This window comes from Astatotilapia calliptera, chromosome 17, assembly GCF_900246225.1.
Source record: "Astatotilapia calliptera chromosome 17, fAstCal1.2, whole genome shotgun sequence".
Lineage (NCBI taxonomy): Eukaryota > Metazoa > Chordata > Actinopteri > Cichliformes > Cichlidae > Astatotilapia > Astatotilapia calliptera.
In genome coordinates, this window is record NC_039318.1 from 30026562 (window position 1) to 30043092 (window position 16531).

Below are 16531 nucleotides of genomic sequence, written 5' to 3' on the forward strand. Positions count from 1 at the left end.
CTACCACCAAATGGTGTATTACACATGTCTGTCTAGACACATAAATACATAGAGCACATACAGAGTAAACAGGGTTAACATTTGCAACATGGAGGCAAAACAGTGTAGCCGTCAGTTACATTTTTCGTTATTTGTTCCTATAAACTTCAATGATTGTGCCCATATATATATATATATATTTTTTTTTTGCCTGTGTTTCCTATTAGGAGAAATGTGTCCTAATATTTATTTATTACTCTTCTCTTGGCACTTGGGTGTCAAACTTTTGTGTCTCCTCACTGCAGGGACAGAATGAGCTGCTGGTCATGATAGCATTAGTGTGTTATGCTTTTTTAGTTTTTTTTAAACTAGCTTGCTTATATATTTACAAGTAAAAATAAAAGTAAAGCCAGTAAACACTTTTTTACTTTGCCTCAATTCTGTTCTCAGCATTGGATCAGTTTTTTACTGTATCTTTACAGTATGCAACCAACAAAGCTCACACTGAAAAACACATGACGAAACCCCCAAATCAAACGAGATGACAGCGTATTTTCATTTTTTTTGTTTTAAATGTATATTTGAGTTATGTACCTTTGTTTCTGTTGTTTTAATTGTTTCATTATAACTAACTCAAGGTCATAAGCAGCCTAAGCTGTGCATTGAAACACTATGTGTGCACTATGAAACATGGCACGCTCCTTAACCTCACACCCAGGTGTTCCCCCTTTCTGCTCCAGGTCAAACTTGGCACTGGGCGGTCAACACATTTTCTTGTCTTTCCTGAGTCTATCCCGGTACACAGCGATACTCATCATGTTACGCCGCCTCCTTCATACTTCTGTTTATGTCTTCCACCTTCATAACATCGGTGCCCTTCTTGTAAGGACGTTCTCACTCTGTGAGACACATGCAAAGCTGGGACATTTGGATAAAGGCATGTCCAGGTACTGTGCTTCTTTTCTTTACATAGTCTAAGTCAGCCTTGAGCTTGTATTTTGTGATTACTAGTCTATTTATATATGTAACAGAAATCATCATGCATAGAAGTAACATGCTTTGCAGCTTGAGGTTATTTTTAGCAAAGTAAGGGGATTAAAATCAGGCCAGGTTTGTCAGGTTGGATTAACATTTGGGAGACTTCTATGCTGGAGTTATTAGAGAAAAAATTTGATCCATGCTAGTACTGACACTGATAGATGTGCAGAATTAAAAACAGCCTTGACATATTCATGAATACAGTACAGTAACTAAAGAAAGTGTAGTAGCCACTCAGAAAAAAGTAGACATTATGCACAGAACTGTGCTCTGAGCATCTTAGTGAAATATGCACTATACTGATTATATATTAATATTGTGGGGTATGAGTGTTTCTTTTGTTTATGTTCTGTTTTTAAGGCAGGTTAAAGGATGGTTTCAGTTGCACAAAGCAGCAGAAGATGTGTGCTGTTGCTTCTCTTTCGTACCCGGTCAATCTTTCCCATCTCTTTCTTCACATTAGCGTTAGCAGCCCTGACGGCGCCAAAAACCGTGGCACTTCCTGCTGCTGACATTAACAAATCAATCTTAATCCTGCCTGCTACCATTTCCACTCTTTCAGTGGAAAAATCTTACAGCGTATCACAGTCCTACTCAACCTTCTCTTCTCCTGCACGTACCCCACAAACTTTGTCAAAACTCCCAATCAAGACTGACTCAAATGCCAAGTCCTCTACCTCTGAAACATCAGTTCAACTCATCAACCCAGCACCCCACAGAGATGTTGCAAACTCACCTATAACTTCTAAAAATATCCATCCGTTTGGCAAAGAGGTCTCTCCTAGTCCTTATTCAGGCCATTGTCGCCACACATTTTTCTATCCTGTTCAACCCCTAAAACAAATTTCATGGTTGCCATCTAACCCCTGCAAACATCTGAATTTGTCCCACAAAGCTACAGCACCTTTTTTGCACAAACACTCTCAATCACCTCACACCAAGAGCTGCCTGTATCCTCTTTCTACTGGAAAAGTTCATCTTCAACTTGCGAAAACTTCTAAAACTCAATCTCCTTTGCCACCAGCCTCACTGTCTCCCCTTTCCAACTCAACCTCACCTCAAAGTGCTTTAAAAAAGCGTCGGGCCCCTCTTCCAGTGTCACCCCTTTCCGCAGCTTTAACCTTCAAAACAACACTGCCTGCCCTTTCTAAAACATCACCCCTCCTTCCCTACAACACCACTTCATCTCCTCCGGAAGCAACAACCCCTCGCCTTGCACCTGCCCATCTTCCCCACACCGTAGGCCCGCTGTTTGAACACCAGCCATTCATTGTTACTTGGAATATCCCTGATCTAGTGTGTAAAAGGTATAACATCTCACTGGACACCTCAGCCTTTAAAGGAGTGGCCACACCTGCCAAGGTAAGAGTGAAAAGATGATGGATAATCAGCAGTTGTTGTGTTTTTATACAACCTTTAGGAGGTTATAAAACTGTCTTAAAAGGCAAACTTATTTATGAGTAGTGGAGATAAGTTTATTGGGTCTTGTTCCTGCTGCAGGTTCCAGGGCAGTTTCTGTCTCTGTTCTACACAGATCGACTGGGTCTTTATCCACACATAGACCTCAAAAGTAGGAAAGAATTCTACGGCGGGATCCCTCAGAGAGCTAACCTGAAAGCCAGCTTGGAAAAGGCCAGAGCAGATATTAACTACTACATCCCATCCATGTAAGTAGGCCAGAGTATACTGTCTTTGCCCCTAGTGACACATTAAATGCTGATATTGACCTCCATCACCCTCCTCATTCCTTCCAGGACAAACCGAGGCCTGGCTGTGATAGACTGGGAGGAATGGCGCCCCCTATGGGACAGAAATTGGGGAACCAAAAGAATCTACCAGACTTTGTCAGTGGCCCATGTAATGCAGGCTAATCTCTCCCTCTCAGTACAGCAGGCCACAGTAAAAGCCAAACAGCAGTTTCAGGTCAGAGCGCTTTGCTTGAGGCTTAATGATAAATTATATACAATACAGAGCTCAGAGCACCTATTAATTATTCATGCCATCATTCCTTCACTCCTGGCTTCCTTCCTCTTAGGAGGCAGCAAGGAATCTTATGTCAGGGATGTTGGCCTTGGGCAGAGCTATGAGACCCAACTATCTTTGGGGCTTCTACTTGTTCCCCAACTGCTATAATTATGGCTGGAAGGACCAGCACTACACAGGCCAGTGCTCCAAGGAGGTGAGGAGGCAAAATGATGAGCTGCTCTGGCTATGGGAGTCAAGCACAGCCCTTTACCCCTCTGTTTACTTGCAGGTTGGTGATTCTCCTATATGGATGACATACTTCTAATATTATTATTTTAAGTATTTATTTATTTAGTATTTATTTATTTATTGTCATTGTCAAGAACAATGAAATTGCGTTTGGGGCTTCCATACAACCCCCAAAAAAAGAAGAAAATAATAAATACCCCTTAAAACCCAAGTGTACATATTTAACCCAGTGTGACTCCAATGCAATAAGACAATCCTTAGCGATAATGTTCGTAGAAATTCAGACAAAGACCTGAGAAACATGACAAAATACAACAATGCAACCCATTCAATATTATTGTACTGTGAGATATGATATCAGATATGATAGTTATCTATTTAAGAAAGAGGGGGGGGGGGCAGGAGGGGGAAGAGAATAAAGATATGATGCACCAATGCAGACCAGTTCATTGCTATTAAGAAGTTGGATATGGTTATTGTCCGTGAGAGGGGGGCAGAGAGTTCAGGAGCCTCACAGCCTGTGGATACAGGCCGTTGGCCAGTCTGGATGTTCTGGCCTGTATAGACCTGTACCTTCTCCCTGAGGGCAGCAGATGGAAAAGGTGGCGCGCAGGGTTAAGCGGTAATTTTCCCTGAATCTGTTTCAGACCTCTCTAGCAGACAATCCAAAAGCCGCTCTGATGGTGAGAAACCGCGTCCAGGAGGCTTTGAGGGTGTCTGCCCTTCCTGGATGGAGTGCTACTGCACCCGTGTTCGTTTACATGCGTCCTGTTTTTGTTGATGACAACAAACGCTTCCTCAGCCAGGTAACAAAGACTATTTAAATGTGGATTTGTTTAACACTTTATTCATAGGCACATTACGTAATAGTCTGCAGCATGACTTTCTGACCTGGTTGGGATGTTCTTGGGAGGCATTTGCAAATGACAAGCACTAAGCATACAAATTAAATGACTTTGCAGCTTAAACAGATTGCATCTTTTCCAGTAACTCATTAGAGAGTAAATGCAAGCACACTTGACTAGATTACATCTTACATCTTAGGTTACTTTATACATCCCTAGAGTGGAGTGTTTCCAGCCAGGAGGTCCAGTTTTAAGGGGAGTTCAGTTTCTTTGGTGTAACAACATCCTTCTCAGGTGGTAACCACCACACGATGTTGTAATCCTTATCTTCTGTTCTCATTTGTGTGAGCATGCTGCAAAAAACCTCAACTCAAAACCATGATGCAATTCTTTGCAAACCTTTTTAGTTTAAAAAGTGCAGAGAAAGCAAAAATTCTCCAGCATTTTTCACCAACACTGGGGCGCTCAACAGTTTGGGCATCATTTGCCATATTTTTAATTTCATAATGTCCGAAATGCTTTCAATGATGGCAGGTATAGGCCAGTTTAGCACCTGGACTGCTTTGCTAACAATCAAGTACTATATAGAACACTAATTTGATAATGGTAATTTTCATACCAGTAAAATCTCTTTTAGGGAGGTTTAAGGACATCTCTGTAAACGGTAAACAGTAAAATTCAATGTGTTTTAAAACCTCTTTAAAAACTGAAAATTGCTTAACTTTGAAACAGCTCAACATTCATCAAATCTAATCTTACATTTTTAAATATTGGCTCAGTCTTTTTACATGTGTAACGAACAATTAGTGAAGATGATTAACTATTTGCGTCCAGGGGGATCTGATCAGCACCGTCGGGGAGAGTGTGGCAGTGGGGGCATCTGGCGCTGTGCTATGGGGAGCCAGCGGTGACTATGATGACCAGGTAACATCACACCACAGGCCTCCATTGGACTGCTGAAAGATATAACAATGTATTGATGTCAGTCAGACGGAACAAGACAAAGACTTTAATTAGACGATACAGGAAGCGGTTTATCTCTTCAGCAACTGACAATATCTGCTGAGTGATTGTGGCGGCTGGTTTAGCAACCACAATAGTTAATCCACAACAGCAAAGCCTAAATTAAGCAATGATGGTACATTTAACTGGATGTTTAAATTGCTCTGACAGAGACCTCAGCATGTAATTAATATTCTTGTAGTTGCATATCTTAATTGCCTTTTATTACATATTACATGCTGTTAAATAACTTTATTACACGTCCTTAGTGTCTGCTATTCAGTGCATTAGGCTTTTTATAGCTGCAAGATATTTTTTGTTAATTCTGCCTGTTCTGCAGTTAATGAACTTCTTACTCCACACATTACAAACCTATCAAAACAATACTCTCAGTCAGGAATAGCTGGTTTTCTAATATGTAAATATGCTAGTTTGTTTTCTGTTGATTATATCAAAAGGTAATACCACTGATACAGTTAGCAGCTGCTTAGCTTATCACAAATATTAGATTTGTAACATTACAGATCTATCAAAATAGTGCTCTCACACAGGAACAACTGTACAGTACATTTTATAATATGTATGCTAGTTCAGCCCGTTCTCACTCCCGAGGCGTAACATGCCGACATTTTGTCGGCGATTTGAAGAAAAAGAGCGAACATGTGTAGATTGAGTCCATACGGTTGTCATATTTCCTCATTTTTCTGAAGTCGTCATTTAGGAACGTGGTGGGTAGCCGAAAACGTAATATGTTGACGATTTGGCACCTAGCGTAAAATGTTATGCTTTGGGAGTGAGAACGTGTTGGCTAGTTTGCTTGCTCTTGAATGTATAATGAGCCCTTAGTGCGCAGGGTGCCACCAGCCACCCGCACAGTGCAGAGATGGTCAGAGGAGAGCGAGGAGGCTCTTAAGGACTGTTTTGAGTCGACTGTGTGGGAGGTGATCTGTGACGACCATGGAGAGGACATCGACAGCCTTACTACATGCATTACTGACTATATTAATTTCTGTGTGGATAACACCGTACCTACCAGGACTGTACGGTGTTTCTCCAACGACAAACCTTGGATTACCCTAGAAATTAAAGCTGTCCTCAAGCAGAAGAGGAGGGCCTTCAAATCCAAAGACAAAGAGAAGTTGAAAAGGGTGCAGAGAGAGTTGAGGGGACTGATAAGGAATGGGAAGGAGAGCTACAGGCAGAAGATGGAGAACCAGCTTCAGCAAAACAACGTTGGTGAAGTCTGGAGAGGCCTCAGAACCATCTCAGGCCACAAACAGCAGAACTCTCTGCCTGGGAGGGATGTGAGGTGGGCAAATGAACTGAATCATTTCTTCAACAGATTTGATTCAACCATGAGACAGTCTACAACATCGGCTGCAGACTCACCCACCCCCACTGCTGCTGTTCCACCTCTGACACCTCAGACACTTCACACCTCCTCTATTCACCCTACTCACTCCCCCCCACCCCCAACAACAGCATCCAATACACACTCAACACAAGGCTCCAGCCTGTCTCTCTCAACCACCCAGGTTAGGAGGGAACTGAGGAGGATTAATGGCAAGAAGGCAGCGGGCCCAGATGGCATCAGCTCGAGGGTCGTCAGGTCCTGCGCGGACCAACTGTGTGGGGTGATGGAGCACCTCTTCAACCTGAGCCTGAGGTTGGGAAGAGTCCCACAGCTCTGGAAAACCTCCTGTGTTGTACCAGTGCCAAAGACTTCATGCCCCAAGGACCTCAACAGCTACAGGCCGGTGGCTCTGACATCCCACCTGATGAAGACCCTGGAGCGGTTGGTCCTGGCTCAGCTTCGGCGCCTAACAAGCTCATCACTGGACCCACTTCAGTTTGCCTACCAGCCTGGCATTGGCGCGGATGATGCCGTCATTCACCTCCTACATCGTTCCCTCGCTCACCTGGAGACCGCTGGAAGCACTGTGAGAATCATGTTCTTTGATTTCTCCAGTGCCTTCAACACTATTCTTCCCTCGGTTCTGAAGGACAAGCTGGAGAACTCTGGAGTGGACCATCACCTCACTACCTGGATTTTGGACTACCTCACCGACCGACCACAGTATGTGAGGACTCAGGGCTGTGTGTCGGACAGGGTCGTCTGCAGTATGGGGGCCCCACAGGGAACGGTTCTGGCTCCGTTCCTCTTCACCATCTACACTGCAGACTTCTCCCACAATTCCACCCAGTGCTTCCTGCAGAAGTTCTCTGATGACTCTGCAATAGTCGGCCTCATCACTGATGGGGACGACAAGGAGTACAGAGGACTGACTCAAGACTTTGTGGACTGGTGCCAGCTGAACTACCTCCAGATCAACGCCAGTAAAACCAAGGAGCTGGTGGTAGACTTCCGCAGGCACAAGCATTCTCCACTGCAACCACTGAACATCCAGGGTATGGACATTGAGGCTGTGGACAGCTACAGGTAACTTGGTGTTCATCTGAACAACAGACTGGACTGGACTCATAACTCAGACGCCCTCTACAGGAAAGGGCAGAGCAGGCTGTACCTGCTGCGGAGACTCAGGTCGTTTGGGGTGGAGGGCCCACTCCTGAAGACCTTCTATGACTCTGTGGTGGCTTCTGCTATCTTTTATGGTGTGGTCTGCTGGGGCGGCAGCATCTCTGCTGGGGACAGGAAGAGACTGAACAGGGTGATCCGAAGGGCCAGCTCTGTTCTAGGATGCCCTCTGGACCCAGTGGAGGTGGTGAGTGACAGGAGAACGGCGGCTAAGCTGTCATCCCTGTTGGACAACGTCTCCCACCCCATGCAGCAGACTGTGACAGCACTGAGCAGCTCCTTCAGTGGGAGACTGCGGCACCCACGGTGTGGGACGGAGAGATTTCGCAGGTCTTTCCTCCCCACTGCTGTCAGACTCCACAACAAAGACTTTAACTGAACAAACACACACATCCACACATGTGCAATAACACTAAGTGCAATAATCTTTTCTGGCATCGTTGTATTTTTACTCAGTTGTATATAGCATTCGTATTCTATTTTTATCTTATTGTATATTTTTATTCTATTTTATTCTACTGTATATAGTATATTATTTTATTCTATTCTGTACAGCTGTGTACTGTATTTATTCTTATTGTATTCTAATTTTTGCGTCATAACTTTTGCACTGTCCACTTCCTGCTGTGACAAAACAAATTTCCCACGTGTGGGACTAATAAAGGTTATCTTATCTTATCTTATCTTATAAAACAGTGACACTGCTGCTACAGTTAGCAGCTGCTTAGCTTAATTCTCTGCAGAAACAAACTTGCCAGATCTAGCCTTGTGAAATTTTTGCATTAAGTCAACATAAAGTAAGAAAATCAATAACATCCTATGCCTCATTAGAATTAATCTGTCCATGTTATTGAACCACTCCAATAAACGTCAACCGATATAGTGTCTTCAGTCTGGTCTTAACAAAACTGACCTAACACCACCGCCACCGTAGCCCACTAATGTCATTTAGTAATCATTAAGGCTAGCTAAGCAAAGCTAAGCTAGCTTTAGTCTTGTTTTTAAGGAATAGGTATGCAAGTGGTATTGATCAGTTTTTTTTTTCACGTGGACATGTTAATACAATTCACGGTCACTGAATTATTGTGATGCTGTCCTCTGTTTTAGGCGACACAATTGTGGTCAGAAGTTTAAGGTACATGCACACATCACGGGCATGAATATCATTGTAATTTTGAACTTTTAATGGTCTCTCTGAACTGTTCTTTTTCCACGGTGGAAAGGGAGAACAGCATACATGTTCAGTGACGTTAAAAAACAAGAATTTGCGTACACAAGTTTACATTTATTTTGCCTAAAAGCTGGACCAGGAAACCATCTAATTTAAATAAATTCTACCAATAATGCCAAGAAGAGTGGTCAAATAACCAGCAAGAATTATACCAAAAGCTTGTTGATCGCTACTGAAAGGATCTGGTTGAGGTGCAACTTGCTAAGGAATATTTTACCAAATATTACTGGGGATGTATCTATTGTAGTCTGGAAAAAGAACAGTTGAAAGAAGTCATAAAAAGCCTGAACTTACCGTGACATTCATGCCCACGATGAGTGCATGTAAATTTGTGTCCACAACTATAGTGATCTTATTTATTCCTCTCTCTATTTCTCCTCTCCAGCTTTCTTGTGAAGCCCTCTCCTTCTACCTCACCTCCACCCTGAATCCTTACATCACCAATGTCACGACAGCTGCCCAGCTGTGCAGCGACTTCCTGTGCCGAGGAAATGGCCGCTGTGTCAGAAAAAACTACAAGTCCAGCCATTACCTCCACCTAAACCCTGAAAGTTTCAGGGTTGTGAATACTCAGAAACGCTACTTTGTTCTAGGAAGTCCAAGCTTGGCAGACCTGAAGTCTTTAAGCAGGAGATTTAACTGTCAGTGCTACAAAGGACTGAAATGCACTCCTAGGACATACAAAGAGCTTGCCAAGGCCCTGATGTTCAGTGTTAAGCGAGGGCAGTACCAGAACTCCCCCACTCTGAGAAAAGTTGGATTAGATGACACCGAGCAGGCCAGCACCGCTAAAGATAAAGTTAATAAGAACTTTAATGCAGCTGACAATTAAATTTGGTGGTTACAAACTAAATTGTTAGTCTGGTCTAGAACCCAGAATCAAACTTCTACTCGCATAGAAGATGAGCTTATAGTCAACGATTAACTCAATATATATATATATATATATATATATATATATATATATATATATATATATATATATATATATATATATATATATATATATATATATATATATATACTGCTACCTTTTGCTGTGTCAGTAAAAAACGACTCAGTAAGCATAGGGCTACTTCATGTACTATGAATAAAACCACTGACAGAATCTATAAACTACAAGCACAATACCAAATCACAGATGTGTCACCTGTGCCTGACAATATTACAGCCAGTTGGTATTTGAATATGATTTGACTGCATATGCAAATGGAAAAAAAAGAAAAACTGCAGCAGTTTTTTATTTCTTTCTCTGCAATGACAAAGTACTGAATGAATGAAAACATTTTTCATTTTAAATTCTCAGTAATTTATTTAATTTATCTCGGCTCTTTTAAAAATATGTCTGTGTATGCAAATGTATAGCGAATATAATTTGTGTGAGAAAAATAAACATGAATCACCAGACGCACTGACCTTTATTCCAGTTTAGATCGTTGTCAGTGGCTTTTGATTGCTTGAGAGAAAAGGTCTGACAAGCAGTGGATTATTTAAGTCTATAAATGACAAATGAGGAAAGTGCTGGAAACATTCCTCAGAGAAAGTTGCCTGTACTTCTATGACAGCATTACACATAGCACCACAGAGTTGCTGTAGATTTATCATTCGATCGCATTCCAGAGGTGCTGTTGGATTGAAATACGGTGGCTGTGAAAGCCATTTCAGTTCAACAGAGCACCTGTCATGTTCAAGAAAACATTTTGAGATGATTTGAGCTTTGCGAAATAGCATGTTGTCCGGCTGGAAGAAGCCATCAAAAGATTGGTGGTCATAAAGGGTCTTTCTCGGATCAAAAAAGCAGCAAGTACTTGGATCAGGATGCTTTTATATTGATTATGCCAGATTCTGAACTTACAATCAAATGTTGAAGCAGAATTCGAAGCTCATCAGAACAAGTAATGTTTTTCCAACCTTCTACTGTCTAATTTTGGCGAGTCCATGCAAAATGTAGCCTCAATTTCCTGTTCTTAGCTGAGGAGCGGTACAAAATGTGGTCAATCAAGTGGTTATTTGAATTATTGTTGCCTTCCTATGAGCTCAAACCAGCCTTGCCATTTCCTCTGACCTCTGACATCAACAAGTCATTTTCACCCAGAGAATTGCCGCTAACGGGTACCAACAAACAACTTACATTCAAAGAGTCACTTAAATCATCTTTCTTCCCCATTCTAACGGTCAGTTTAAACTCTCTGTCACCATGTCTACTTGTCTGAATGTACTGAGCTGCTGCCATGTGATTGTCGGATTAGACATTTGGATTAATGAGGACATAAACAGATATGTAATGTGGCGACTATTAGAGAAATATCAATTAATGGAATTTCCCGCTGGTCTAGTAAAGTTTTAAGGACCATATTATAATGTTTTATTATTCAGGTGTTGGAAAGGAAGTTGCCATAATAATCAAGCCAACTGTTCAGTTTCACTTCCTAGTATTAGATACCAAAAGATATGTTGAAAATACATGTTCATTTTTATAAACAGCAGTCACAGATTACTTCTGATTGAACGTGTTAATGAGGCTTGGTGTATGTTGCTCCCATTGTGATTTACAGTAAATATTGTAGGTCACTGGTGTATTCACTCAGAGTCCTCTGGGTGGTGTGTGTGATGTCTAAATGTTCGTATTTGCTTATGTCACAATGATCTCCATGGTGTCGCGGAGAGAAAGAGAGGGAGTGAGAAAGTGAACACAACTATACAAAAAACCCCAGCATCACATAACTAAAATTTTAAATGAATTACATTGCTTTTTTGCAATTTTCTCTGTCTTATTTGATTTATATCAGTGCTAACTCAACCAGAAAGCAGTAATTACAGATAACACACATATTATCAGGTTGTGCCAGGAACTATTATCTTATGCACTAAAGAAAATGATTTGCAGCCATAAAACCAAGATTGTCTTGATTCTGTTGCTTGTGTGCCTGGATCTGCTGAGATTTGTTCAAGCTTGTGGTATGGAAAACTACAAGTATTTCCTATAGTTACCAGTGTCTGGCAGACCTTTTTTGTTCCTAGCCTTTTAGCAGAATGCAAACACCAAGTCAGTAAATAAAAAGAAACCGCACCCTCCACAGGGCAAAACCTCTGTATAAGGGTTTGATTTACCCTTTCACTTTACGCCTGGACTGCTTTTAACTTTTAACCTTGACTCTTCAACAGGAAGTAAATATTTCCATAGATATGGTGTAATTGCGCCTCTGCTGAATAATGCAAATGTTAAAGAAATGAAGGAATACCAGCTGCGTCACAGGAAAATTGTATTTTTATTTAAAATTCTAAGTCATACAGTACATGCCATTGCAAGTTAGAGATATTTTTTTTAGTTATTGTGCAATTTCTTTCAAACGTTCTTTTTTTTTTATAGCTTTTTAAAAGTAGTTTGGTCATTTTTTAAAAATCTTCAAAAAGTGCACAGCCAAACACGAAAGTTAAGTATGATTAAAATACAGTTATTCTGTCATGGAAAAAAACTGTAAGTTGTACAAAGTTATTCATGTGGGACAGAGTGTAAATGTTTAAGAACACCAGTGTAGCTGCCAGGTTAAACAAGGAAAAAAAATCAGTAGCCAAAGTATTAGGCTGAGTAGGGTTCAGTTCAGCTCTCAGTGCTAATCATATCAGTAGAATTTCAAAGGGCTTTAAAACTAAAAAAACAATTAATATGAATATTTGTTAATAAACAAAATAATAAAATAAAGCACCTGTGCAAAGTATGCTTCTAAATTTGTATAGACAAAAAATAATTTGTCACCTAAATAATCAATCAATCCCAGAGAAGATCATCGTGTTTCTAATTCTAAGTGCAAAGTGACTGATTCTAATATTTTAATGGTGTTCAAAAAGGTCACAGAGCAGAATCATTTCTTTGCAGTTCATTGAAGCATATTACTTCTAATGAGGCAGCATAGGAGGTTAATATCTAGAGAATATAGATGATACAGGTGATACATATAGGTGACTGGCTGCTACAGTATGTTGGTGAACCGGTATGGCCTATATTATATCAATATTATATTAACCCATATATCACTAAGTCACATATTTTGTATATCAATAAAAAAAATCAATATTGACATTGGCCCCCAAAATCCATTTTCAGTCAGGCACTTCCTTTCGACCCACAATTGTAGCACTTGCAGATAAAAAGCTGAGTTTTTTTTGTGTCGCTTGGACTCAGTTTGCGCAGGAAGGCACTCGAGCAAATCAGTGTTTGGGTCATGAAAAAGAAACTGCAACATCATGTCTCCTCATAATCATTTAGCTACGGATTCCTTTGCTACATATACCACTGGGTTTATATCAACTCTAAGAATTGCCATGCATTGCTCTGTGATCATGTTAACAAGCTGAGTGGATGCAGTTTGTTTTGAAATGTTAAGGAGTCGAATAAAAAGGTGAAAAATTAACAGATGACTCTGTCTTAAAAATACTGACTTTGGAATATTAGTTGATACATGTGAGTTAATGAATAAAAGAAAGCTTTACTGGTATTTTAGCATGCAGATAGGACACTTAAAGCATGCTGATGTATAGGTGAATAACGTAAGCGATCAAATCCAAAACACATCTGCCATATGTGAAGAACGGGAAATCAGTCACTGCAATCCATACAAAACGGAATCTTCACACTTTCAAAGTCATGAGGACATGTAAAAGTTGTTCATGTTACAACTGTATTTTCCACTAAATGGGTAAAAACGGCAGTAATTGAATTTAAACAGTTAGGGTCCAAAGTTTTGAATTCCTTGCTATACCCTAAAATATCAGGCGGAGCAGAATAAAAGCACAGGTAACGAGGGTTAGGGTCGACTCGTAACTTCCAGAAGTTATTACCTCCACAGAAAATCTTGCTGAACACACCAATCTTCACCAGCCTGAAGAAAATGAAACGTATTAAAAAATCTGATAGTATTTTATAATACAGAGCGCAGCTAAGAGAGCAATAACTCTAGAATTAGAATTGGTATGCCAATGTATTTTATCTGAAATGACAATGTTATTATATTAATCTAGATATAATTAGTAGTAGACTCATTAGAATTAGGGGTAATAATTCAAGCTTTTACAGGGAAGAAGAAATAATTATACTGTATATAATTTTAGGTACTGCATGAATGATAGTGGTAAACCCACAAATGATAATTATTTACCTATAAGTACTTAGCAGTAGATAAACTAGAATTAGAGCTAAAAAGTCACGTTTTTACAGGAAAGAAGAAATAATTATAATTTTAAGTAGTCTATTATGTCCAGGTATTTTCTTTTTCTCTGAGTTTAACCATCCTGTACTGTAAATATGCTGTACTTTTTGCATTTTTTTCTGGATTATATTCAATTTTCCATTTATATTACCTATAAAAGTACCTTTCCCACTTAGAAGAAAAAACTAAAAGTTGCAAATACTGCAGGCCACACAGGTGGCCCATGTGATCTTTTAACAATAGAGTAATCGGGCTGGTGTTTACTTTTCCTTGGAGTCCAACCTAGAAACAAAATTTCAATCCTATCACACTAGTATCAATCCCACACCAATACTAGCTTCGGTATTATATCTAACAGTATTTGGATTGATCCGCCCACTTATACTCTGAGGCACACCAATGCAATTCACAATGTCAATATAAAAAGTAGAGCATAAATATAGAATAAAATTTGGATCTTTTTTTGTTCACTAAAATAGATGGAAATAATACACTACTTAAAATGATTGATTTCTATCTCATTTCCTGTAAAATACCCAGATGTTGTGCACTACTTAAATTACAAATGCAGTACTTAAGAACATTTTTCTGCTTTCCTGTAAAAAAAAAAAAAGAGTTGAATTATTACCCTCTTATTCAAGTTTGTCTACATGTAAATTCCATTTAAGTCTATTACACCCTTGATCGTGGACTGTATTATAAAGTGCTACCAATATTTTGATATATGGACAAATGTTCATTTTTAGAAGGTGTAACGTAGACTCTGATTTTTGTTGTTTACTGCCTGATAATAAATAGATGTCCCTTATTAAATTAGTTGTATTTCTTCCTCACTTATATATTAGTTTACAACCATCAAACTTAGAATTAAAGTTGCTTTTTGTTTGGCTCCAGTTGTCCATTGACGTCTCCATTCTCTTCACTTAAATCATGCACATCTTTGGTGCACTTGATTCTCAGCAGGACATTGGACAGCACGTCCTGATAGAGACTCAAGCAGATCCACCCGGGCAGGTAGAGCAGGGTGATAAGTCCCATGAAGTTGTGAGGATAGTGGGAGTAATCCCACGAGCAAGCGTTAAACTGCCTCAGGACCAGACCCCACGAGAATTCCCACGTGTAGATGAAGCAGATGTAGATGGGGAGTCGTCGCCAGGACCCCCAGCCCAGGCTGAAGTGCAGGTAAAGGTAGAGCTTCTCCACCACGAAGCTGCAGCTTCCGTACATCAGGAAAGACCACAGGGACGTGTGACCGCTGAGGGTCCTGTCAGACTTCTCCACCAGGTTGAACAGAGAGGTGAAAAGGACCTCGTCCAGAAAGCCGTGCATCCCGAAGAATAAGAAGCGCGCAAAGCCGGGAAGACCGTGCGGGGGTCTGCCTTCCAGCTGGAGGTCAGCGGAGAATGATGGGCGATACTGTAGATGTGACAGCTCTCTGTGAAACACCTGAGAGAAGTAGAGAGCCAGGATGTAATGCACTACCAGCTGAGTCCCAGAAACCACCCTCACTTGCTCGGCCAAAGTGTTAATGTTCCCGATCAGAATCTGCAGCCCGATGTAGATGGACGGGTAGAAAACAAGATGAAACACCACAGGCCGACCTAGGAAGCACCTCTTCTGTGAGTAGATCTTTTCCAGCGCAAAATGGGTCAGCGAATGCATGATGCAAAGATACGGAGAGGAAAAGCCCATCAGCTTAGGGTCCCGTGAGTGCAAAAGCCCCTGTAAGGATGACAGCAGGACATCCAGAGTCACGCCGTGCATCCCGTAGAAGTAAAGCCGCATCCATCGCGGCAGTCCTCGCGGCGGCTCCGTCGCGTCCCCGGTGTCTGAGCCCGGTTCTTGCTGCTGGCGGAGCTTTCGTGCCGGTTTGAGGCCACCGTCCTGCTCTCCCGAACACACGCGAGCACCGTCGCGCCACCGACCGGCCATGATCACTCTGTGCGGAGAGCTCCAGCTGTCCCCTTCCTGTGCATTGTTTTCTTTTATGTTGTGCTGCAGACGCGCAGTGAGCGAGCTGCGACTAAAAGCATCTCCTGCAAGAGTACGGGATGCTGCGTTCACGTGCTCCCCAGAAGAAACAGTTTTCTGAGTACACTTTGACAGGGTTTTAGTTTTCCTACGTACCATAAATGTGCTGTTTACGCTTACTTTTTCTCATCAAGACGCCCTTTCCGCGGGCTGTACTTGAGGTTTAACTAATTTGTTTAGCGGATTTCCTTCCCGATAAGGCATTTGCAAATTCAACTTTGAAACTGAATTGTTTATACATGTTAATTACCCGCCAGTCTTCTCCTTTCCTTTGTGGGCACAGTGATATTTTTCAGCATAGTACATAAACGACAGCTGAATTACAGACCAGAATGAAGCCAGTGGTGGGATGTATGTCCTCGATGTGTGTTCTTTCTGTTGTTACAGCACGAATAAAACATGTACCCACTTATGAAAATATGTCACAGTAGGCCTACATTTTAAAAGG

At 41.0% G+C, this 16531-nt stretch overlaps 2 protein-coding genes across 3 annotated transcripts; one reads left to right on the forward strand and one right to left on the reverse strand.

Moving 5' to 3' along the window:
• Positions 1 to 613: 613 nt before the first annotated feature.
• LOC113009633 (hyaluronidase PH-20-like) lies at positions 614 to 9758 on the forward strand. 2 transcript variants are annotated; one of them, XM_026148075.1, is made up of 8 exons: positions 614 to 926; positions 1378 to 2379; positions 2518 to 2684; positions 2772 to 2940; positions 3053 to 3271; positions 3879 to 4037; positions 4911 to 5000; positions 9231 to 9758. In XM_026148075.1, exons 2-8 carry the CDS (start codon positions 1390 to 1392, stop codon positions 9675 to 9677), a joined length of 2241 nt encoding a protein of 746 aa, XP_026003860.1. In that variant the 5' UTR covers positions 614 to 926; positions 1378 to 1389; the 3' UTR covers positions 9678 to 9758. The 2 variants fall into 2 exon arrangements, with proteins under 2 accessions (XP_026003860.1, XP_026003861.1); XM_026148076.1 differs by lacking the exon at positions 614 to 926 and having other exon boundaries at positions 944 to 2379; positions 3053 to 3196.
• A 2451-nt stretch (positions 9759 to 12209) lies between these two features.
• On the reverse strand, positions 12210 to 16182 carry tmem229a (transmembrane protein 229A). The gene has a single exon (XM_026148077.1). The coding sequence runs from the start codon at positions 16180 to 16182 to the stop codon at positions 14920 to 14922; it is 1263 nt and encodes a 420-aa protein (XP_026003862.1). The 3' UTR covers positions 12210 to 14919.
• Between the last annotated feature and the right edge of the window lie 349 nt (positions 16183 to 16531).